We start from the raw sequence: 25,592 nt of genomic DNA, 5'->3' as shown, positions 1-25,592 counted from the left end.
AGGCTGGTCTCGAACTCTGATCTCAAGTGATGCACCTGCCTCAGCCTCCCACAGTGCTGGGATTACAAGTGTGAGCCACTGCACCCAGCCTAAGATGTGGACATCTTTATTCTGCTTACCACAGTTCTCATTTTCAAATTCCATATCAAACTGGTTTTGAAATACACTTGGCACCCTGTATCTGTGGGTTCTTCAGGGCCAACTGTGGGACTTGAGCATCCGAGGATTTGGGTATCTGGTATCCACGGAGGTTCTGGAACGAATCCCCAGAGGATACTTAGGGACGACTGTACTGTACTAACTGATTTTGCTGCCTTGCATCTCTGTTCAGTGCTACTGTAACTCCATCAATTCACAACTACTCATTGAATCCCCCTAAGTACACAACACTCCACCAAGTGAGAAGTTATTCAAGGGATTAGGGCATAGTCCTTGCCCTACTAGCAGGACCGTAGCAAACCCGCCTCTACAGAGTGTTTAGACGTATGCAGAAGAGGCCCTATTAGTTATCAGAGTGATAAAGGGGGCACGACTAGCATTTTGTACATAGGGCCAGGGATATTAGGTTTCTGGCATTGCATGGAAATTTCTGCAGAATGAAGAATTGTCCCATGTCTCACTTGAATTTCAAATGTCCAGGGGGCAATCGTGACTGTAAAAACCCTGCTTTTAATTATTTGTGCTTGGAACTGAATTCTTATTTGTATAAAAACTCAAGGTTTGCATAATTTACTACTTACATAAATTTTCCACATGGTATATGAATTGTGTTGAGAGATAAACATACTTTGTCTCATTTGAAACTCTGTCAAGACTTATTATTTCATAAAATCATATCAACAGCACCTGAGTTACCAAAATGCCACAATTGTATCAGTCAGTATCTGAACTGCCCCATTTATGATAATTCTATGCAGGTGAAAGCATCTGACTACTTCATTATATCTTCACTATGATTGTATGCAAGCACTTATACACTGAAATGTGCATTATTTTATAATTAACTGCTTTCCTTCTATTTCTCCTTTATATGTTACAGTCTATGCATGATGTGAGTTATTTTAGCATTGTATACATTGGTAGGTCATATCGTGTATGGACTAAGAGGGCAGAGAGCAGCTGCTCTGAGCCCTTTATTAACCCCAGCCTCCCCGGGCACACAAGGCTCCTCAACTCTCACTACCTCTGAGACGTGCACAACTGAGTCAGGGCACAGGTGGATAGATGCTTTTGGTGAAGGGAACCATGAGATTGCACGCTTTTGTTTTCATCTAGATGGTCATCTATTGAATGAATCCTTTGGTCGCTTTGGGATTGGCTCTCTCACATAGCTTTCTGACCTCTACTTGAGAGGAGCCCTGCCTCCATTGACCAAGGGAACCAGGTGGGATCCACGGAGCACAGGCAAGATGCCTTCTGCCCCAGGCCTGATGGAGAAACACTTTTGTCCCTCTTTGGCTGGTCCCTCAGTGGCTCTTCTATTTCAGTGTGGACAAAGTTAGAACGAAGGTCCTAAAAAAAGTAGCCAAGAAGGACACACAGGCTGCCTCACAATTCCTATGAGGCACAGATAGAAGGCCATTTAGTGTACTGGGGTCAATATCCTGGCTGTTACTGAGGAGATGTTCTTCCTGGTGAGTGCCCTTTCACAGATATCAAAACCTGGCTGAGGTAGCTGCCAAGGAAGGAGATAGCTAGTGTGGGATTTGGTGATTCTGGACTCAGGTTAATGTCCACTAAGAGACGAAACCAACATCTTCTTGTGACTTTGTCGAGTTACCTCCTCATCATTAAAAACTTGCCTTCAGTCCTTGGAATTCCTCTCTCTCAGCTATACCTGCTGCTGCACTGCAGCCTGTAACTGCTGCCCCGCTTACAATTACCACTGAGCCCTGCCCTGAAGCACCTGGTATTATGGATGCTCCCCAATAACAGGTATATCTGTGTATTCCAGATCCAATAATTTCAACTCTGACTATTTGCTCAGAATGTCTTTCTCTTTTTTGTAGACAACTCCATGCTGTTTGGGATCAGCCGGACTTGACAAAACGTGCTGACACACCAATCACGTGTCACAACACCAGACTCACAGACAACATTTTCATGGACATTGAGCCACTTCTGCTTTTATCCTGTCCTCCTCCACTTCTAGCCTTCAGACACTTGGTGCCTCCCTGAGGATACACCAACACTTCAAGACCACAGAGTGCACCTGGAGTCTGGCTCAGTAGTCCTGTGTCCAGAAATAACTGCTCGACGTTCCCACAGCCAGTAAATGGGATTTGGGACATTTTTGTCATGAAGTCACAATGTGGGGCTATAAATGTCTTGCCTTTAAGGGTAGGGTCTTCCCATGACCCATCCATAAAATTTGTGAAAATGTTGTGTGTTGCTCATTTTGGAGAGAAGAATTTTCATTATCTTCACAAAGGGATCTGTTACCCTAAAAGATTTAGAATCACTCAGCTTATTTGGTAAGATGTGCCTATTCTTTTAGACTCCAGGTGAGGCTTGATCTCCAGTCTCGAAAGGAAATATATGATGTCATCAGACCCCTAGTAAGGTATTTCTGAATGTATGATATCATTTCCATGTAACTCACCTTGCTAAGTCATTTAGATCCAACCGACCATCTTTATTTCTGTCAAAAATCTTCATCTGAAACGCAGAAGGGAAAATGGTTGTACTTGTAACAGGAACTAATTCTGAAAGTTATTAAAGCACTTTTCTATTTTGCTCTTCTGATTACATATTTGCCTAAATTGGTTGAGGAGCCCACTTGCCTGGGGGAAAATTAGTATTTGTCACAGAAGGAATTGCATGTCAGCCTCTCTGTTAGGATGAGTCATAGTAGCCAAATCTCCTAAATCTCAGTAGCTTAACACAACACAGGTTTATTTTTCACTCATGTTATATGAGAATCAAGGGTTAGCTGGCAGCTCTACTTCATGTTGTCTATACTCTGGCAACATGAAATGACAAAGTCGTGACCATATGGCACATTCCTGATTGCCATGGCAGAAAGAAAGAATAGTAAATAATTTACTGATTAAAATTTTATTGTCCAAAGCAGATCCCTGGCCACACCTACCTTCAAAGGGACAGAATAATACAATCCTGCCATGTGCTTAAGAGGAAAACTAATTATTTGGAGGATAGCAGCAATGACTACCACAGTCGCTGACAGGCAAAACAGGATTTTTATAAAGATTACAAGCTTGAAATATGGGTACTTGGTTTGAGTCAAAGTTTTCTGAAACTATTTTATTTTAGCCCTCATTTAGCATGTCAACCACCAAGGAGGGCTTTGAGGGCTCATATCATAGGGTACTCTCATAGGGTATAGGAGAAACCTCATGTTTCCATGAAGGCAAAAGGTGTTGAAACTGAGCCTTGCCTTTCATAGAGAGACTTAGCATTGTCCAAAGAAGTTGTTTACATTATTAGATGAGACGAAACTTAAAACAAGATAGGACTAAAAGTTAAAGATTTCTGCACTAACCACAAATTAGAAGGACCAGATTGGTTTGGGCAGAATAGAAGAGATAGATTTCTTTGCACATCTGAGTTGAAATGTGAGTGAACTTTGTGACTTTACAACATTTTAATGCTACAGAATATCTCTAAACATATCCATATAAGGAGGCTGCACAGGGAAAAAGAGGGAGCGAGATAATCTGAAAATATATCCAACAGATTTTTGCTTTAAAAAATACATTAGTTCCCCATCCTTCCTCTGTCTCCAAATCCAGTTTATTTTTAATATTTCAAATGAATTTGAAAACCTATTCTCACCACTTTGGCACCAAAAATGTGTGTTACAGAATTAAAACACAGGTTATATTTTTTATACATTTGGGCATGTTACATGTCCAATTATGTCCCCTAAACATAAACACTATACAGTATCCAGTAAAAAGTCTGATGGGGATAAACTTTGCTAGAAGATGAGCCATGAGTTATTTTCTGTGACACCTTCATATGAGAGGTTCTATCTTAACAGAAAGCTAGGTCAGCTTGAGCTTTAAGCAAGTAACAACTCACCTTGAAAGAAGTGGGCCTAACTCCATTGCTGTGCAAACTTACTCCAAGAGAAAACAATCCTGTGCTCGAAATTGGCCTGGGATGAACTAAACACCAGTGTGGTAAATTATGCTTCTACCTCTCAGAAAATTGGCTATGGCTCACGTAAGAATAAGAATCAGAAAAAAAATCATTTGCCTAATTTTTCCATCTCTGAGTGTATACCAGTGGGGATGAATGGCACACATATTCCGCTATATCTGCTCTTCTATTTTCCTGGTGCCTCTGTAGCTCTAAGTTCAAATATTAATAATGAAAGAAGCTTGGAGCATGCCTGTAGCACCAGACTAGAAATTAGATCTTGTGTGACATTAAGACATTATGCTTCTTTGCAAGTATAACCTTTAGTGAATTTTGAATGCTTGGCATATTTGTTTGAGACATAATGGCTTCTTAATTTTTAAACTATAACAAAGACCATTTATGAGGGCTCAATGGGTTGTATGTTATTACATTTAATTATCACAACATCCTTATAAGGTAAAAAAAAATCTGTGTGCAACAAATAAGGAAACTGATATTTAGAAAGATTGAAGTAGGTTGTTTAAGAAGTAGGTTGTTTAAGAACCTAAGAAGTAGGTTGCTTAAGATTTTAATCTAAGCATATCTGTCACCAGAGCTCTTCCCATAAAACCAGGCTCTTAGCTCTATAAAGTCTGGATATCTCATCATGAATTTGATTTGCTTCATGTTTGGTTATGAAGTAAAACATCTGGTGCCATAGACTATGCCAGAGATGTGGTATTTACCTTTTCTAATTGCCTCTTTTTCCCTGGGAAAGCAAGAAAAGACTCTATGTGGATTTCCCTCCAATTCAGTGGCCTGAATTTCCCCTAAAGAAATATAAACTTCATGATAGTTGAGTCAACTCTAAGACTGCCAATTTTCATTTCACTGGATTCATGCTTATGTAGTTCATTTCTATCTATTTTCCCTACCCTTGGCTATAAACCAAGAGATATAAGCCTAGTGCCTGACAACTGCTCCAGGCAGTGGTGGCAGGTTGGTCACAGCCTGAGCTCCATGAGCAAGTGCCCCTGCCAGCCCTCAGCCCACAACCCAGCTTCCCTTCAATCCCCTGCACACACACCCCTGCCCACTGGGCTCCATGCCCTGAAGCTGCACGGGTGCTCATTTACCCTGGCTGGAATGATGATGAAGTATTCCTAGGCCAGAACAGGCTCCAGAATTTCTGAAACCAAATGTTCACTGCCTTGTGACATTGGTACTCAAATCCCTATAGCAAACATGCTGTGACCAAAAACACAGAATATGAGGAGGTGACCCCTGCCCAGAAGCTCCTGTCCCAGTGACTGCTGACCAAGACCAGTGGGATGTCCTGCTGGGCTGAGCGGCTATTTCTTGCCAATGATGCTCACCCAGTGTCCATCCTGGAGGACTCTACTGGGCACCTACAGAATCAGAAGTGACCACCTTCACCTGTAGCATCAACCATGCCCAGCTGATGGTGGTGGAGGGACGATGTATTTACTGTGTGAACTCTGAGAACTGCACTAGTCCGAAATCCTCAGGGAAGCCTGGGTGTTCTCTAGCTTATCTAGTATCTCCAGAGCTGTCCAGGATATTGGTCATGCTCTTTTCAAAAACAACATGATTGTAACTGTGAAGGGTTTTCAATATATCTTGGCCAAGCTGCCAGATGATGCACCTGCTGGGACAGCCAGGGAAGACAAGGGGAAGGCAAAGAAGACAGCACTGACAGCTGCAGAGAAGGCCAAGGACCTAGCAAGCAAGGCAACCACTGAGACACAATAGCAGCAACAGTGCATGTAGCCAGCCTGGGCCCTGCCCACCACTGCCACAGCACTCCAGATGACCTGGTTCAAATCCCTCTGCCCTTTTCCAGTTTACTTCCAGCCCTACCTACTTCCTGGGTGGTGGGTTGAGGGTGGGTGTCCTGTTGGCATCTACAGAACACCAGGCATACCCATATCTCAGCCAGTCCTGCTTATTTCCCCATTGGGCAGCTGAGGTCAGAAGCACAGAGAGGTGTGGTGACTTGCACGGGATCACAGATAGGATGCAGATAAATTGGTAATAAATGCTAGACTGCAAACTCCATGAGGGCAGGGATCTTTGTTTTGTTTTGTGATGTGCCCCCAAGTACCTGGCACATATCTAGCACATAATAGGCATTCAGTAATTATTTATTGAATTTTTTAAAAAAGAAAATAAATATAGGCCTGAAGTTTTCCTCCCTCTTTACGCTAATTCACCTCAGGAGGGCTGTGGCAGTTGAAGATGGCGGCGGTAGGGGGCATGCCTTCCATTCTGAAGGGCAGTTGCTGAAAGGTGGTGAAGAGCCCTTCATCACTCTTCTCACCTCTACCACTGCTTTTCCAAGACTTGTGCTCATACTCCATCCACACATTTTTGAGAATTAACTACCTGAAAGGTGCTGTAAAGGCTCCCAGAAATGGAACACAATGTCTTATTAACAAATGCCTTAAAATTCTAAGTGTGGTAGTTCCCATTGTCTGGCAAGAGACTCATCAGGGACTTTGGAGTTTTTCAGAATTCTCCTTAGATTGAATAATATTTTACTTTTTCAAATCTTTGTAGGTGCAATAGTGATTGTAAAATGCAAAATCACTTAAAATCATTACTGGGTAACTTCCTGTCAATAGATATTTTCTTAAACAATAGATTCAAACTACAACTACTGTGACGTGGTGGGAGAGGAAGTCTGTGACTTTTTAAAACAATTCTTAATGAAGAATTTTAGTATAATGCCTGCCCAAGGTGAAAAACATGCAAATAATTCAGCAGAGTCAAGAGTGTGAGTCCCTCCCTTGCCTGTTCTAGTGGTAACTACCATTCAGAGTCTTATGTATCCTTCCAGAAACTTTTTAAACATACAAGCATATGTATATATGTACACACACATATATCACAACTGTCTAGTTTTTTGACAAATAGGACCATATGTAATATACTATTTTGCAACCTCCTTTTCTTATTTAATAAATTATTGGAAATCATTCTTTAGCGGTTATTTTTTTAAAAAAAACTTTAAAGGAGATCCTCATTCCTGCCTGGAAATTATTGCCATATTCTATTCCAAAAAAGATTTAGAACCCCCCTCCCATATTATCATTGACAATTATTTGACAGGTAATTACTCTGTGTCTAATAACATTCTATACACTATGAGATATCCCAAACAATTATTAAGGTGGTACATGATTTTAGGGCATACAATTGTAATTGAAGAGCCATAAACAAATATCTGAAATATAGGTTAACAAATAAAATTCAGCATTATCTCTTTAACCCTGAGAAAAAGAGACACAGCAATGTGACAGGATATTGGAGGAGACTGAGGAAGGAGATAAGAATTCAGGTAAGTTCTGAAAGAGGGATAGGATTTGGACATGAGGTAGAGGGAAGAGAGGAAGACATTGTAGACTAGCAAATGTAAGAACAAAGGCACCGAGATAGAAATTCACCTGATAGCAATCAATGGGTTAGCCATAGAGAGTGACCAGGGAGGACAAGGGGTGTTCTGGGAGTGGAGGGGAGAAGTTAGAGAGGGAGAGAGAATGGGACCAGATGATGCAAGAGTTTGAAAGCCTTAAATAGGACTTTAAACTTTTGTAGATCCATGCACAGGTGACTGGCATCATTTATTCATTTATTCATGCATTCATTCATTTAACAAATATGTATGGAGTGCCTACTATGTGCCGGGCACTGTTCTATTTACCGAACAAACAAAGATTCGTGATCTCATGGAGCTGATTTGGAAAGAGGAGATGGAAGGGGGGATGGAAAATAAGACAGATAAGTAAAATACTGAAAGTTTTACATATGTAACATGAAATGTACATGTTACCTATGTTAAATGCTCTGGAGGAAAAATTAAGTAGCATATAGAATAGCAAATTGGGAGGTACAATTTTAAATAGGATGGAAATTGAAAGCTTCAATTAAAAGGTGGCTTTTTCACAAAGACCTGAAAGAGATGAAAGTAAATCAAATGCATACCAGGGTTAAAAATAGATTGGCAGGGATATGGCAAGTGCAAAGGACCTGTAGCAGCACATACATGCATGTCAGAGTAACCAAAAGTATGTCAGGTAATAGTGTGGCAAGACTAGGACTGGGGAGGAGATAAAAGGAGATAAGGTGGGAAAGGTGATGACTTGGTGTGTGAGCAGGTCGTGTAAGAACTTTGGCTTTTTCTCAGAGACAGAGCCATTGGAGGTTTTCGATATGAAAAATGATATCATCTGACTCAGTATAACAGGATCACTCTGGCTGCTGTGTTTCATAGAGATGGTAAGAGACAAGAGTGGAAATAGGAGGATCTGCTGGGAAGCATCTTGCAATTCAGTTGAGAAATAATTGTGCCTTGGAACAGGGTGAGAAATGGTCAGATTTAGAATGTAATTTAAATGTCTTCAATAAGATTTGCCAGTTAGACGTGGAGTGATAGAGAAAGAGGCATCAAAGATGGCTTCAAGTGTCATGCCTTGAGCAACTTGAAAGCTTGAGGAAGACCAGTAGTGGAGCAGGTCTTTGGGGAAAGTTCAGAATTCCAATTTGAGACATGTTGAAGGTGTATATTAGGCATGCAATTCAAGTGGAGATACACAGCTGAGTGTATCCAAGAAGTTGAGAGAAATGCTCTGAGTCAGACATATAAATCAAGGGTGGTCAGCCTTTAGTTGGTCTTCAAAACCATGAGACTAGTTGAGATCACCAAGAGTGAGAGTGGACATAGAAGAGACGAGATCTGAGGACTGAGCCCAGATGAGCATCAGGTTGGCCTGGATCACAGTGATGAATGCCTAGACCCAGAGAAGGAAGCAGATATGAGCTGCTTTAATCCAGGCATGAAATATGAGAGCCAAGACCAGGATCACGGATGGGGACAAGCTTAAACTCATATCATTCTCTTTATCTGCCATCGTTGCAGGATTTAGGAGGACGAGAGTGACCTCGGGTTGAAACAGGAGGATCTTGAGTGCACTCAGGCCCAGCCGACTCACGTCCAAAAGACCGGGCTCGGAATAAAGACAGCACTTGACTTTTATATACACTTTGCAAAAGGGAGTGGGCTAGCTTGAAGCAAGCTTACAGTGGCATGAAAGCAGGGATACAGAGGCAGAACAAACTTAGGATTGCACATAACCATTGCCAAGCAACCCAGGTGTCCATTATGAGGTTTGCCTGGGCACGGGCTTATCTCCTAACCTTCACTATGGTGCCCAGGCAGCTGTAGTTCAGGCCTACTCAGGCTTCTTATGACCTTCGTTGTACTTCTTAGATAAAACAGAATACTTGAAGTCACTAGTTTTAGAGAACAGGAATCTATAAACTCATTTCATAAAATAAAGGAAAATTTGTTTTTCTTCTCCCTATGTTGAGGGAGTGCTGGGAGTCTCCAGAGAACATTAGATAATATTATCAAGACTTTTCCTGGGTCTGGGCTTTGCCTGTTGCTGCCTCTGGGACAAGTCAGCCTAATACAGGAAAACTTACTTCTCTTTCTTTTTATTTTTCTTTGATTTACCACCTCACCATAGTCTCAGATTTAAATTTGTTGTTTTATAAATGTTCAAGTTTCCTGCTCTAATTTAGTATGTGATTTAACATCAGCCAGAACTATTAGCTTACATTTAACAAAAGTAAATATTATCTAAAAATATTCTATCCAGACAGTTAAATCTTTCCTCCTGCCTGGTGTTGGCAGCACCTCTAAATTCAGTATCATAATTTGATTTTAATAATAGGCTGTCTCCTTCCTTGTCCAGAACATTAATTAGGAATCAGGATAAGACAAGGTGTGCAGACCTCAGCTTTTCTCTTCTGTTTGGTCATTCTGCCTTAACTCACTCATTAGTCATGCTTAGGCCAGTTTTTAAATGTGCCAATCTTTATTCAGATCAATTTGAATTCATTTAATAAGTTACATCTCTTAAGTAAAGCATTTGATGCTAAACCTCAGAACAAAATCTTTAATACAATATTGCCATGACTATGTCCATTGCTCAATAAAAATCCATTAAAGCAGCAATAACGTGATTTCACGCTTGGTGTATCAGAGCTCAGGATGTAGAAGTCGTTTTTTAAAAAGTTAAGTTCCTAGAAGTTAGTACACCCAAAAGTTTCTAGGGAAATGTAAAAAGTCTTTTTAAAAATCAACTGTCAAGTTCCAAAATCTGTTTGTTGAAAAGTATAAGTCACCTCTATAACTTAGGGAAGAAAAATGAAATAGATTGGTCAAAATTTCATTGAACTCATTTTGTCTTCTGATTAAACTCAAATCTTTGGGTGGAAACTCTTTCACCAGCTTTCTCCACACTTGGCTCTCACCTCAGTGCATAAAAAGCCAATGAGAAGCTGATATAGTTTGGATGTTGTCTCCTCTAAATCTCATGTTGAAATGTAATCCCCAATGTTGGAGGTGGGGTCTGATGGGAGGTGATGAATCATGGGGGCAAATTTCTGATGAATGGTTTAGCACCATCCCCTTGGTGCTGTCCTTGCTATAGTGAATGATTTCTCCCAACATCTGGTTGTTTAAAAGTGTGTGGCATCCTCCTCAGCTCTCTCTCTCTTGTTCCTGCTTTTGCCATGTGATGTGCTTGCTCCTGCTTCACTGTCTACCATAAGTAAAGGCTCCCTGAGGCCTCCTCAGAAGCAAAGCAGATGCCAGCACCATGCTTGTACAGCCTGCAGAACCATGAGCCAATGAAACCTTCTTTTATAAATTATAAACCCAGTCACAGGTATTTCTTTATAGCAATACAAGAATGGCCTAACACAGGGGCCATCTGGAGTTTGCTTGATTATGGACCTGTCTCCATGGGACAGTTTAGAACCAAAATGAGTACTTAACTGCAGCACACATGAGCAGAAGAGCTATGAGGTGTGGGCAATTAAACAGACATAGAATAACAGGACCATCTTGGCCAATGGACAGTTCTCAACCTAGATACTTAAACATTGGGTAAGATCACTCTGATTTCCCTCAGCTACTTCCCAGGACTCTAGACTTATGAATCTAAGCTAAAAATGTTGCATATTGCCAAAATTTCTTGAGCCCAGGACATCCCATTGTAAGATGATGCCAGCCTGAAGCTTCTTTAATTCAAGCCTGAAGGCTGTGAAGGGAAGAACTCTGGGCAACTACGGCTGCTGGCCTGATGCGTGATGTACATCATCTTTTTTCAGCCACATACTGCACCCTTTCTTATTCTGCCCTGGAGGGTCTGGTTTAAGGGGGAGGGGAAAAGGAGAATTTCAGAGCATAAAGCTCTGCTTGGGGAAGATTAGTTCTGTACAAAATGCTGAAATGTGCAATATGCAACCCTCCAAGCACCCCAAGAGGGAGCAAGAGCCATAGTGGGGCACAGGGTCATAAGAAACACTGACAGGGGAGATAGGAGGGTCCCAAAGACAAATGTTCCTTATTTTGTCATGGTTTCATCATAGATGGCTATTAGGTAACAACTGAAAGTTCAGTTTAATTTGCATTAAGTAGCCTACTACGTGTCAGGTCCCATGTGAGGGCTGGGACAAGAAGGTGAGACGCTCTCCTCACCCTTGAGGAGTCACAGGCTAGTGGGGTACAAGACCCATAAACAGATAACATCAGTGTCATCCTTGACTCCCACCTGATTCATCAGGAAATCTTCTCAAGTCTATCTTCAAAATATATTTAGTTCTCACCTCTTCTGCCACCTCACCTGAGTCCAAGTTGCCATCTTCCATCACCTGGGTGGCAACAATGGCCTCTCAGCAGATCTTCCTGATTCCATACTTGCCCATTGAGGACTCTTCTCAACCCAGGGGGCAAATATTGACATCCTCTGCATCATAGCCCTCTAGCCGTTTTCCATCTCACTAAAACCCCAAGTCCTCATGATGGCCTAAAAATCCCGTGATGGTCTGGCTGCTGTTTAGTCTCATCCTTTCTTGCTCTGCTCCAGCCATGCTGGTCTCTCCCTGTTCTTAAAAATCCCAGGTGCGCTCTTGCACTAGGGGCCTTGTGCCTCCTGTACCCTCAGTCCCTCCTTACATCTCACTTTCTCAGAGGGGCCACCCTGACCACCTTACTGAAAAGTACCCCTTCTTCCTAGTCCCCTACCCCAACTGCTCCTGCTAGCACTGCCATTCCTGGCCTAACTCCACTTTTTAATTTTTTCCATAACACTCATCACCCTCTGTTATGCAATATAATGAATTATTAATTACATTTATTATTTGTTGTCAGTCTCCCCTTTGTCTATTTTGATCACTGTTTAATCCCTGGTGACTAGAATAATGCTTGCGGCATAGTAGATAGGTAATGAATATTTGCGGAATAAATTAAATTATTAAGAGGCTAAGATGATGATATGCACAAGGCGCTACACAGGCACAGAGAAGGGGTACTGGGCTCACTGTGGAGGGAAGGCTACAGAAGATTTTTTTTTTTTAGGGCAAGTTGATATCTAACTGATTATCGAAGGATGAGCAAGAACCATGTGAAAAAAGTAGGGGGGGAAAAGCTGAGCTATATTGAGAAGTTAAAGAGTAGTGGTTTAGTATGGCTAGTTGGAGATGGGGGCAAGCCCCTCAGAGTCAAAGATAGTCAAAGAAATACTGGCAACATGCTGGAGATTCTACATGAAAATATATTCATTAAGTAGGTCATGTTTTATAAGTCAATAAAATTGAGATAACAACAGCCAGTGCTAACATTCTGTTAAATCAATGTTAAAAATATGCTGAACTAGAAAAACCACCTCCTTATTGTTCTGTACCCCAGGCAGTTTCCATCTAATTTCCTTTTTCATAGTATTCATTCTATTAGAGGGCTTCACTGGAGCTTAGGTCAAAAGGAACCTAGAGATCCTCCTGTAGCTGGGAAACTGCTTCTCACTGCTGGGGGATTTCCCACTTCACCCTTTGGTGCTGAGCACATATTTACTCAGGATTTCAGACATCATTTTGCATGCTATTAAAACAAATCAACACAGTAAGAAGCTGAATAATTTCCTTAATTGAGATCCTGTCCTGAGATTCGATTCTCTCCTTGGCATTTGCTTTCTCCTGTCTAGGCCAATTACAAGTTACCAGGGTCAAGAGCACTTGCTTCCTTCCCAGCGCGGACTCACTTGACTGAGGGCACATTCAGAGCAGAGTACAGAGGGAAAGCAGAGAAGGCTCCACGGCTGAAAACCAGGGGAGCTTAGCTTCCAGCTTAACAGATGCCTTTAGCTAAAGAACACTTTTTCTTAGTTATCTGATCTTTAAAATGAGCTTAAGAACTCAACCTGGTGGTGACTTATTCACTTACCCTTTCTAAGCCTTAGTCATCAGATATATAAAATTGCGTGAACAATACCAACACTGCAGAAAAGTTGTTAGAAATAACATAGTATTTGGAAACACCAATTAAAAGCCTAAATATGTCAACCTGGTGGTACACATTTTAACAAACTCTTCCCAGTAATATGTATCCCTGACTTCACCATAAGGCTCAATGAGGTGATTCTGCTCAATAACTCTTTATATAATAAATATAACAATCCTACAAGTAATTAAGGCTTTGTCAGCAAATTTCCTTGCTTACTAATTAAGAAACCTGAAGATTTTGATAGGAATGAAGCACACACATAGGGATGAGAAAGGAATAGGGGAGGAGAAAAGACAAAGGAGCCAGATGCAGTTCAATACAAATCATTGATGAGTACTGGGAGAAATGCATCAAGTTAGGTGTTGAAACAGAACATGAGGATGAGTTTGCCAAAGGCAGCTTCCTACTTCACCACTTTCCGTGGAGCTTGACACAAAAATAGTCTCAAGGTCACTTGGAACAAGGATGACATGAGGGGAACATGAAATAATGACAACTACTGCAATAAGAGCTAACTCATTATATTCTGGACAGTATGCAAGTGCTTCATATGCATCAACGCATTTGCCCTCACAGGAATTAGGTACTATTCATCCCCATTTTACAGGAGAAGTAAATAAAGTTGAGAGGCTTGACAGTTTTCTTACATCATAGCTAGTAAGTGGCAGAGGTAGGACATGCATCCTCCATCTATCTGACTCTCCAACTGCACTAAATCAACATGCTAAATGAGGAGAATCATCCACTGTGGTGAGAGGCAGCTTCCATCTGTTTGGTCCTGATTGTCTAAGTCTGTATTTACTTGTTTCCGTGTGACTTCAATTAACATTGAGGTTATTGGCTGTTGCTTAGAAACCTAATGTTGACTGAACTTTACAGGTTTCCCCACAGACTGGTGAACAGCTTTCTCTCTCAAATAGATGCAACCTGGTCACAAGAGAGAGGCTAAAACAATACAGTTTTAGCCAGTATTTTTCAGAGTTGAGGTTTCCTCTTGCATTCATTTAGTCTTCAATTTCTCAAGGACGAACTCTCTAGCAGACACTGTTTCTGGGGTCTGGGGAGGGAGTGGGGGAGCTGCCCTCATGGAGATTACACTCATTACTTACCATGGTGCCAGTGTATTCTTCCAGTTTAGCCTCAGAAATGGCCTTTTTGTGGTGAAGAAAGAGGTCTCGGAGGAAGTTCTGTGGTGCCAAGAGAAGAGTCTTACTTTATATAGTGAGCAAATAAACTGCAAAGGTCTTAAAAGGCCTTATTTCAAGAATTGTGGGTTGTTTGTTTCCAGGAGGAAATAAAATGCTTTTAGCAAGCAATAAATCCAAGAATGGAGGGCTGTCACTGTTTATAGGGGGCTCACAGGACCCAGGGAATAGCTCCAGTGTGAAAAGGTTATCATAAATGCTCAATTATGCTTCTTTTCCAGAGAGAGCAATGTGACTTGCACTTTCTAAACCTTTTAAAAATGAATATATATACATATATGCACATAGGTATGTATTTTTTGAGTCACATATTCAAATACATCTTTCTTGGGCCCACAGAAATCAAATTCATGATACACACATATCAAATTCCCAATGATAAACAAACCCACCCTTCGCCCAGTGACACTCACGCGGAGCTCAGCAGCTGATATAAAGCCACTGCTGTCAGCGTCATATTTGCGCCAAATCTGAAATACACAAAAGTCATTAATTAATTTATCCTCAGATAACTTGGAATAATTATGTGGTATCTACTACAGTTCAGCATCTGAAAACAGTACTTAACTGAATGGAAATTCCACTTTCGATGGGAAACTTTAGGCTTTCTTTGGTGAGAGCAATTTTGGGCAGAATCCACCACAAATGGATCACTGCATTCACTTGGATCCACCTAAGGAGGGCCACAATGGTTTCAATGAAAGACCATTGAGTGGGCTTTCATCGAAAGGGTCCTTTTGGAAAGCTCAGAGTGGAAAGATAAAAAGGGATGAACTTCAGTTTGGGGCAATATGACAAACTAAGAAACCTCCTCAGTACTAAATACCTAAAAATGCAGCATTCTATGAAAATAACTTTTTGTTTTTTTTTGAGACAGAGTCTCGCTCTGTCGCCGAGGCTGGAGTGCAGTGGTGTGATCTCGGCTCAATGCAAGCTCTGCCTCCCGGGTTCACGCCATTCTCCTGCCTCAGCCTCCCAAATAGCTGGGACTACAGGCACCCACCACCACGCCTGGCTAATTTTTTGTATTTTTAGTAAAGACGGGTTTTCACCGTGTTAGCCAGGATGGTCTCGATCTCCTGACCTCGTGATCCGCCCGCCTCGGCCTCCCAAAGTGCTGGGATTACAGGCATGAGCCACCGCGCCCTGCCAATAGCTTTTAATTACATTGCATAGATCGCAAGAAAGTGAAAGGACTTCTAAGAGACCCGACATGATGGGAAAGCATAAACTCAGAGTGATAATGTAGGACTGAAACCAAAGCCTGTCCCAAGTATACCTGCCGGTCCCTGGCAACAAAGCCTGCAGTTTTATGAGAAAACTGCACATGCGGTAGACAGGGAATAAATCATGGGACCCACACAGGTGGAAAATTAGATTGAGGTGCCTGCTTTAAACTAAAACTTCAAAACTAAAACCTTAATGAAAGATGAACTTTAAAAAATTACACTGCAGAAAAGTCCCCTAAGAAATCTCCCCTGTGCGGTCTTGTCTCTGATGCAGGGGATAAAATAACTCCGATAATTCCCAGTTATAAGCTACTCCTCTCAGTGTGAGGCCAGCATTCATCCAGGTGAAGATGCAGTTACTGAACTGGAAGACAGAACAGCTGAAACTTTTTGAGGAAAGCACTGAACTGCTTTATTCAATAAATGCTGTTACTCTCCCCACCTCTGATTATTCCATGGACAAGCCTCACATCAATTGGCAAGCTCATTAACTCTTGTACAAAATGAAAGGTTACACTAAGTTTTTTTTTTCATTGACGGATTTTTCTTAGATCCTAAATGGGTTGCCTGTGTTCTGTGTTACCAACTGCAAGAACCTTAATTATTAACCACAATCAGCATCCTGAGCTCAGACTCTGCAGGGATAGTAGGAGGTGTTGATACTGATGCTGTGTTGACACTGATGTTGATATTTAGTGATAACAATTCAGAAACATCACTCCTTTCAGACCCTGTCATTTATGTCTGAATTTAGTCCAGTTTATAAAATCAGTCAGTTAAATGTGATTTATATCTTTTATCGTATGAATATGCCAAAACTATGAGAATTTCAAATAATTTTTAAAATTTTTGCATGCTTTTTAAGTGCCAATCTCCCATCAATTTCCGTTTAAATTATTGTATAGTTTTACTACAGCTGAGCCAATGGAGAGCCGAAGATTTTTATGTGACTATTCAGCAAGCCTATCTTTAAAGAATAAAGACAAAGTAAAGACATTTCCAGACAAACAGAAGCAGAGTTTATTACCAGCAGACTCTCAGTAAAGGATATATACTCTAGGAAGAAGAAGGAACAGGAAGAAGGAAATCTAAGATATACAAAAAGGAATGGCAAACAAAGACAATGGTAGCAATATGACACGTGGTGACACGTGGGCAAATTGAAACAAATCTTGACTGCATAAAATTTGTGGGGTTAAAGAAAACAAGATAGAACTAATATTCTGGACAATAATGGCACATGAGCTGGTGGGTAAGAGTTATAGTGTGTTAAGACCCTGTGGTTCAGGGGAAAAGTAAAGACATTAACTTAGAATTTCTTAAAATATGTAGAATGTAATGGGATATAAGACAGTTAATTTTAAAAAACAAATTCAAGAATTCACAATGATAGTTTTAAAAATTGGGTACAGAAAGGGAAATTGAAAAAATTACAGATAAAATTGACAAACTAGAAAGGCAGGAAAAGTGGAATTTAAAAAAAAAAGAAAAGATAAGAAGCCTCCATAGGGCCATGTGCTTTTCCCACTTCTCATGATTATTCAAGACTACACTAGGCCTAACATTTTAATACTATTTTTCTATATTCATGATTTTTTTCTGATATCATGTTCACTATACAAAATTAATGAAACACAAAAAGAAAAAATGTATAATCTCCAGAAATTCCTACCCTGAGAGAATTACTTATTGTTTCTATGTGTTTCATTTCTAGCATGTTTCTACAACATACACTAAAAAACAGAATTGGGGGTCATATTGTCTGTACGCTTGGGCAGTCTATTTGTTATTTTTATTAAAAATGTTATCTGAGTGTTTTTAAACACAATTAGAATCATTTTGAAAATGTCATTTAAAATAAATTTTAAATAATTATGACTTTATACACAATTAGAAAATACAAAAGTACAAAGAATAAAATCACCTGAAATCACCACTTACAAACAACCAGTATTTATTTGTGTATACTTACCTATTACCTTATTTATTCAGGCTTTAGGGTAAACAACTTTTAAACAAAGTTAAGATCAAATTCCATATACAATTTTGTTTCTTAACATTGTATTGCATTTCCTTCATGTCATTAAATATTTTTTGAAAACTTGGTCTTCAGTGATTAATAACGTTCAATACCGGAGTTTTTCTCTAATGAATCTGCAGCAACTAGAACAGTGCCTTGCATATTAGGGTGCTCTTAAAAATTTGTAGAATGAATGAATTATATGAATATATCATAACTAACTTTTCCATTATTGTTAGACATTTATGTTATTTTCAGTTTGAACTATAAGTGACACTGCAACATTATATGAACATCATTGTACAGAAAACTTTTGTCTACATCTCTGGTTTTAACCATAAAATAGATGCTGAAAAAGTAGAATTTTTTTTTTTTTTTTTTTTTTTTTTTGAGACCAAGTTTCCCTCTTGTCGCTGAGGCTGGAGTGCAATGGCACGATTTATGCTCACTGCAAGTCTGCCTCCTGGGTTCAAGTGATTCTCCACCCTATGCCTCCCCAGTAGCTGGGATTACAGGTGCCCACCACCATGCTGGGCTAATTTTTGTATTTTTTTTTTTTTTTTTAGTAGAGATTGGGTTTCACAGTGTTGGCCAGGCTGCCTTTGAACTCCTGACCTCAGGTGATTTGCCCACCTTGGCCTCGCAGAGTGCTGGAATTATAGGCGTGAGCCACCGCACCGGGCCAGGACAAAGATTTTTTTAAAAAAATAAATAAATAAATAACTGTGGATAATGACATTTTGAAGGATTCTGATTGAATTTTTCCAAAAATTACTTTCCATAAAATTATTCCATGATGTATGCCTACCGACAGAACGTCAGTGACAACCTCTGGGCTTCCTTGAAAGCATTGCATATTTTTGTGGATTTTCTTAAAATCTTTGCCATTTTGCTTAAAAAAAAAATCATTTTCTTAATGTGCATTTCTTGAGTTACTGGCATAAATTCATGTTCCTTTCAGAATCTCTTCTGTGAATTGCCTACGCAAAACTTTTTATCTCCTAAATGGGGACATGGTAACTATTTCCAGTGTGGGGCTCCGGATGCAGTGGCTGTCTTGAATCTGCTGCTCTGGACTTGGGGAAACCCTTATCTGCCCTTCCCTGGTTGGTTGTCACCAATAGAGCAGTAACACTGAGAGGCTGAGAGAGGGGGTAGCCCAGAGGGAAAGCAGTAAGAGAGGTCATTGATACTGCCTTTAACTTTTATTCTCCCATGATTATAAACAGAAGGGCTGCTGGCTGGACCAGCACTCTAATAAATTGTTTTGACTGTATCATCATGCCTTCAAAACTAAAATTAGTTGCCGCTATTTTCTAGAGTCTAGATTTAGATAGTATTCTCAAAAGGCTGAAGCTACATAGGAATATTGGCTTCAGATGGGGCACATGCTCTCCAGTTTCCATAGTCCCCCACCTCCCCTCCCTCTCCATTCTTCAGTGTACCTGTCTGGCCTCTTGTCTAAAGTTTCCTCCAGCCCAAATTAAAGGAGCCTGTCAGCTCAGGAGCACCCCAGGAAAGTACTGAGAGAACACTGGGGTTTGGGACCAAAGTCCTCACTCATCACTAAGGCATTTTTTGCTTGGTCTTATCCTCTGTGCTCAGCTCTCCCTTGAGCACTGGGCAGGAGTGGTGGCAGCCACAGCAGGTGGCTAAGATCATAGCCTTGTCTCAATCCTCTTTCTCCACAGAGACACAACCAAGCACTCACCTGCATAAACTCCACGCTGCTGTCCAGTGGGTTTTCCCGGCGAAAGAGCAGAAGAAAGTTTTCATCCTCAGATAAGAACATACCAGCAAGCTAAAGGAACAGAAAGAATAACAGTCAGGGACACTAGCCAGTGTCCATTTGAAGAGTGCTCCCTGGTAAAAGGCATGGTGGTGCATATTCCAGGGCAGAAGGGCTCAGATCTTCCAGGATGAACAGCTCAGTTTGCAGTTCTGTGCTCTTGACTGACATTCTTTCAGAAAGTATCACACTCCTACTAAATATAAATCACTACGTGTATCTGCCTTCCATGAGCTTAAAATCTAAAATAATGATGACTATAACATTAATATCAATAATAAATTTCTTAAGTGCTTGATATGTTCCAGGCACTATTCTAAGAACTTCCAATACTAAATTAATTTAATTCCATAATAACAGAAAATAAAAATAGCAAATAATGCTTATGTTTGCCAGGCATTATTCTAAATGCTTGCGTATGCTAATTCATTTAATCCTAATAACAATCTACGGGGTACACAACATACCATTACTGTTATTTTCTAGTTAAGGAAACTGATCTATACAGAGATAAGGAACTTGCCAAAGTTTTGTAATTAGTGTGCGATGAAGTAAGTATTTCAGCTTGGCGATCTCAAGCCCACACTTTTAGTCAGTATGGTTTGCTGGTGAGATGCTTTATATATACAGTACTTCAGTGCAAAAGCAGGAATGACTGCTGCCTGGCTTGATACTTGAGTGTTAACTATGGTTTATATTCTTTTACATTATTACTGTCTATAAGATACTACAACAGTTGACTCAAGTATGATAAATTCAACCAATCAGCTTTTTTATATGAGCACCAGTTTGACTGATTTACTTCATGCACTCCCTTGACCAAAGTTATAATAATATCTTATTCCCCTATGTAGTTATAATACTTTTTTCAGGTTTGGCTGTGTTCATTGCCAACCCTAGAGTACTGTAGTGTATGCTGTCTTCTTTCTGAGCTGTTCCCATAAACAATGGTCATTTCTTCTATAACTGAGTAGTTTGCTCAGTGTCTGGTACGATACCACAGACTGAGTCCACAGCAAATGCTCCGGAAGGGATTTAGGTGTGATTAGCTCACATTCTCATTCACATTTTCTAATTGGATATGGGTCAGCTCAAGGACACACCATGTTAACAATAACTATCAGATGTTGACTGCCTGCTACATGGCAGGTACCAGCAAGGTGCTTTTGAGTTATCATCTCATTAAGTCCTCACACCAGTTTTTCAGGATGAGTATAAATATCCCCTTTTTATCAATGGGAGGCAGTGCAGTTCAATGTGTAATAGGCTTTAGAGTGAAATTAAATTTCTTCTCCATTACTTACTAATTATTTGATCTTAGGTAATTTAGTTAATATATCTGCGCCTCAATTTCCTGATTTGGAAAATGGAGATAATAATATTGATATCCTGGTCCTGATGGGAAGACTGAAAGTAAGATGAGCCAGTATTTATAAACTGTTTAGGAACATACCTCATACATATCAAATAGTCAATAAATGATAACTGCCATGTTGGTAAAGATTATAAAATTGAGGCTCAGAGAAATTAAGTACCTTGCCTAAAGTTTCATATTCCACCATATTGACTTCATGCTTTTCCCATCAACCTACACAGAGTCAACTGGAACTGGGCACTGCTCTTTGAGACTAAGGGTGGCCTTTTTCCCATCTTATTTTTTACTAGAAAATCCAACATGAGTCAAAGTGGGCTGATTTTTATGTCACGACTACCTGTAATTGGAGTAAGTGAAATGGTCAATGGTACAGCAAGGGAATGTAGGGGAAACAAAAGGCCTTGCTGCTCCTTAGACTCACAGACTCATAACGTTTTAAGGAGCCTTGAGAACGCAGTCTTGCACCATCAGTTTTTGTACAAACAACAACCTCAGTGACACTCATGTGCAGGATTACAAGACAAAATGGTTGGCCAATTACTCGGAAATGTCTATCTGTTATTAGTAAGATAATGATGTAGTTTTCAGTTATTTGCTGTTTTTCTCATTCATTAATTAGGTCAAGAAATACTGAGCACTACTATGTGCTATGCTCTGTTCCAGGTTCTGGAAAATCACAACAGTGAACATGTAGTTAGGAATATTTTGTTTAGTGCACCTAACTTGCTGTTTGCATTTACTGTTCTGTTGATGCATACATTGATACTTTTACATCCAGTATAATGAGAATTTTTGGTTACATATACAATTTTGCCTTTGATTAAAAGTTTGGAAACAGCTACACTCATAAATCTAGAGTTTAGTTTATTAGTTTTCTGAAAAGGCAGTCTCCTGGTGAACATGCCCACTTTTTATAAAGGGACATTATCCTGCTCTATTAACATAACTTCCTGAAGAAATCGTCCTATTATTTTCTTCAATAATATTGACAGCTCAAATATGGCAGTGTCACAGCATCAAGAGACTAGCTCTCCCAGTGTCAGGTAATATGTCTAACAGGCAATTTTGACTATGAAAAAATATCTTAGTTTCAGATTGACTCATTTTCACATACAGACTTATAGCTACATAGTATGAACCTGTATAGATTCATATCTATAAGCAGGGTTCCACTAAAACCATTACCACTTATTTGGTCATGTTATTCTAGGAAAGTAACTCAAGTCCTTATCAGCAAAATGGGGATAATGTTCCATGCCTATCATCATCTTAACTACTACGGGAATACAATAACAAAATATATGTGCGCAATCTCGGCTCACTGCAAGCTCCGCCTTCCGGGTTCACGCCATTCTCCTGCCTCAGCCTCTCCGAGTAGCTGGGACTACAGGCGCCCGCCACCACGCCCGGCTAATTTTTTGTATTTTTAGTAGAGACGGGGTTTCACCGTGGTCTCGATCTCCTGACCTCGTGATCCGCCCGCCTCGGCCTCCCAAAGTGCTGGGATTACAAGCGTGAGCCACCGCGCCCGGCCGGAAGTCCTTTCTAAACTGTAAACATTTTTGTAACTGGAAGGAGAAATGATCAGCTAAGTTGTAGACTATCCACAGCCCTACACATGTAGTATAGTTACATGCTTTAGTATGTGCTCCATAAAAGTGGGTTGAGTTGAAGTAAAGACAGCTATTGTCTGTCGTGCTTTCAATAATCTTAGGGATAGATCTTTCCCACCTGCACTGGGAGCTGATGCTGAAGTTTAACCTTATTTATTATCAGTAAGTTTTTCCTTATATCAATGTTCAGTTTGAACAGGACACTGTTTAAAGAGACAAATGGTAGATCAAGTAATTGAGAGGCCTCTATCGTTTCAATTCCCAAATTATAAAATAGGTACAAATATTGATTGACCTAAATAAAATGATAAAAGAATTGCACACTCTTTGTTACGAAGTAGAAAAAGGAGAGGTGATTACTTTTAAAATGTTATCTAGGCCAACTGCCTTTCAGAAATCTCTAATTTCCTGATCAAATATGAAGTTTCCATTGTCTTTCAAAGAATATTACAGCCCAAGACGACAAAGTAAAGAAAAAAAACAGTCAAGAAGAGTAGAGCCATGAAAGATACAGTCAGGAAAGTTACCTCTTTCATCTGAATGCGACCATCTTTAGAGGCATCTTGGGTAGTCATAAATTGCTGTTTCACCTTGTGCAAATTTGCTTTCATGACCGTGTCCTGCAATTGACCAAACAGAGCCACATTAAAGCCACTGGGATCTCAAAGATATAGTTAGGATAGCAAATATTCAAAACATACAGCGTGAAAATTATGTTTTTTGAACCTGGAAAGTAGGTTCCTTGGCCATTTAAAGTGATTTTACCCTTTTGTAGAAGAGAGAGCAATGCTGGAGATTTCTTGAGCAACCAAGCACTAATTAGAATCTTGACTAGGTACAATTTACAGTTAATGAGTTACTAAAATATTGATGAAAAGAAGCTTAGAGACTAGGGTGCTAAAAGAACAAATTTGAACAGTGTTATATTTGGTTGTAACAAAAGACTGTATTGTAATTACAGGTTTTCTTCCCAATAACTCAGAGGTTTTACGTTTTTTAACTGAAAAATCCAGTTCTTCTGGGCCCCCAGGTGTCTGTAACTCATTTTTAATCTTCTTTTGTATTCTCTGAGGAAAAAAAATAATGAGAAGGGAGAAATAATTAAAGAGGAGGCCAAAGTAATAAGGTAATTGCCGAGTTAACCAAAGATGTTGCAACTCCCTTCTATGTAGAACTTTAATTGTATTCTTTGGTGGATTTTATGGTTACTACAGTAAAAGTGACATATGTAACCAACAATGAAGAATTAATTCTGATGCAAGGGTTGAGAAGCATAGATAATCCCAAACAGTGCCCAGTTCTAAGATTCTAGACTTGCTGAATTTATGCTAAATTCATTCTCCCTAATACTATCATGCTGTCTCTTGTCCCAAGCCCTCCAGCTGTAAGTTAGACGGGCTGAGAAGAGGTAATCCTGTTGACTCACTATCCTCCCTGTTGGTGTTGGGGGTGGAAGTGACTCAGCCTTCAGCACACTCTCTGGATGCATCATCCATGCACATGTGTACAGGACAGTTCTCTGGATGGCCTTGGGCTAACTCAGTTCTTCTGCCTTTCTCACTTGTATTTCTCAAGAATAACCCCAGCATGTGCTGGTAATGCAACATCCTGAGATAAGGAAGAACTTGCCAGAACAACCCAGGTTCAAGATGTCCTAAAACACTTTAGCTCACCACAACACGTTGCCTTCAGGTATAAAACCCAGAAAAGACTGCTTTCTGTCAAGCACCTACCATGTGCCAAACACAATTCTGGCCTGGTAATATTATAGTCAGCAAAAGAGACCTGGTCTTTGCCCTCCATCACAGGCTGGTGGAAGGCATCTTTGTCCAGCCTTCCTTTCCACTGAGACCTCTCGCTAATGGGTTACAAAGAAGAGAGGAGATGGTGGAAAGAGAAGTGTGGTGGGGAATTAACAGCTGCCACATCCAGTTCCTAAGAATAGGAAAGAAGAGCAGGTGAATAAACATTTTTGGAGTGCCAGCCAGAGGATGGGCACTAAGCCAAGCTCTTTAACAAATATTATCTCCCTGGATCTTCACAACGGCCCTGGGAGGCAGAAAAAAATATACTATACCCTTTAGCCCCTGGCTTCCTTGCTGGCCTGCTAGCTTCTTCCTCTTTGGGGACCTTGTTTTTTCCTTTTGTGCTCCAGCTTCTTACGTGGAAATTCTCCTTTATCATTTTCCCATCACTGGCTGAGAAAATGTTTCTGGTTTTTTTGTAGTCTTGACTCGGAGGGGCTGTCAGTCCTTACCGCTTCCCATCAGGCTGTCATCTCTTCAGTTGACCTCTTGCATATGGCAAAGAACTTGCCAGAACAACCCATGCTCTGTTTTAGTCCTTCCTAAAACAAAATGTCCTAAAACACTTTAGCCTGGCACATCGTGTTGCTCTCAGGCATAAAACCCAGGGAAGACTGCATATGGCAAATGTTTTCCAGTGAGTAGAAAATCTAGTAGAAAAGTAGTACAAACTCTCTACCTTCCAGATCTTAACATATGAAGACTAATACTCAAATTCATGACAATTTTATCCATTTTTGCATCTATAAATCAAAATGTATGATTCCTTCAGATTAGTCTTCATGATTTAGAAGCAAAAGAATAAAGAAGAAAAAAAATCAGAGGATGTTTGGCACCCTTTTCTAAGGATCTGAGACACTGCCCTTTCATTTTACTGATGGAGAAAACAGGCCAGAAGGGTGATGCAGCTGAATACTGGCAGAACAATCTTGAAACCAGCATATTTGATATCTGGTCTAGTGCACTTTCCACCACACCTTGTTGTTGGTTGAGATGAGGCAGAGAGCACCTAATGGAGTCATTGCATTCCAACATTAAGTCGTTAACAAATGAGAAATGGTTCAAACGAAATGCAAGGAGAGCTTGATGACTTGCTTTGG

At 40.2% G+C, this 25,592-nt stretch overlaps 1 protein-coding gene across 1 annotated transcript in view; it reads right to left on the bottom strand.

Annotated features, from left to right (window-relative positions):
• The window catches only part of SCGN (secretagogin, EF-hand calcium binding protein), a 42,612-nt gene that overhangs the window by 9,909 nt on the left and 7,111 nt on the right, over positions 1 to 25,592 (bottom strand). Inside the window, exons 3-7 of the mRNA XM_003263230.2 lie at positions 23,215 to 23,307; positions 19,622 to 19,711; positions 15,075 to 15,131; positions 14,566 to 14,643; positions 2,603 to 2,658 (exon numbers count right to left, since the gene is read on the bottom strand). Coding sequence (XP_003263278.1) covers positions 2,603 to 2,658; positions 14,566 to 14,643; positions 15,075 to 15,131; positions 19,622 to 19,711; positions 23,215 to 23,307 — 374 coding nt within the window. The remainder of the gene's footprint in view (positions 1 to 2,602; positions 2,659 to 14,565; positions 14,644 to 15,074; positions 15,132 to 19,621; positions 19,712 to 23,214; positions 23,308 to 25,592) is intronic.

Source organism: Nomascus leucogenys, chromosome 8, assembly GCF_006542625.1.
Source record: "Nomascus leucogenys isolate Asia chromosome 8, Asia_NLE_v1, whole genome shotgun sequence".
Classification (NCBI taxonomy): domain Eukaryota; kingdom Metazoa; phylum Chordata; class Mammalia; order Primates; family Hylobatidae; genus Nomascus; species Nomascus leucogenys.
This window is presented reverse-complemented; position numbering and strand designations above follow the sequence as displayed.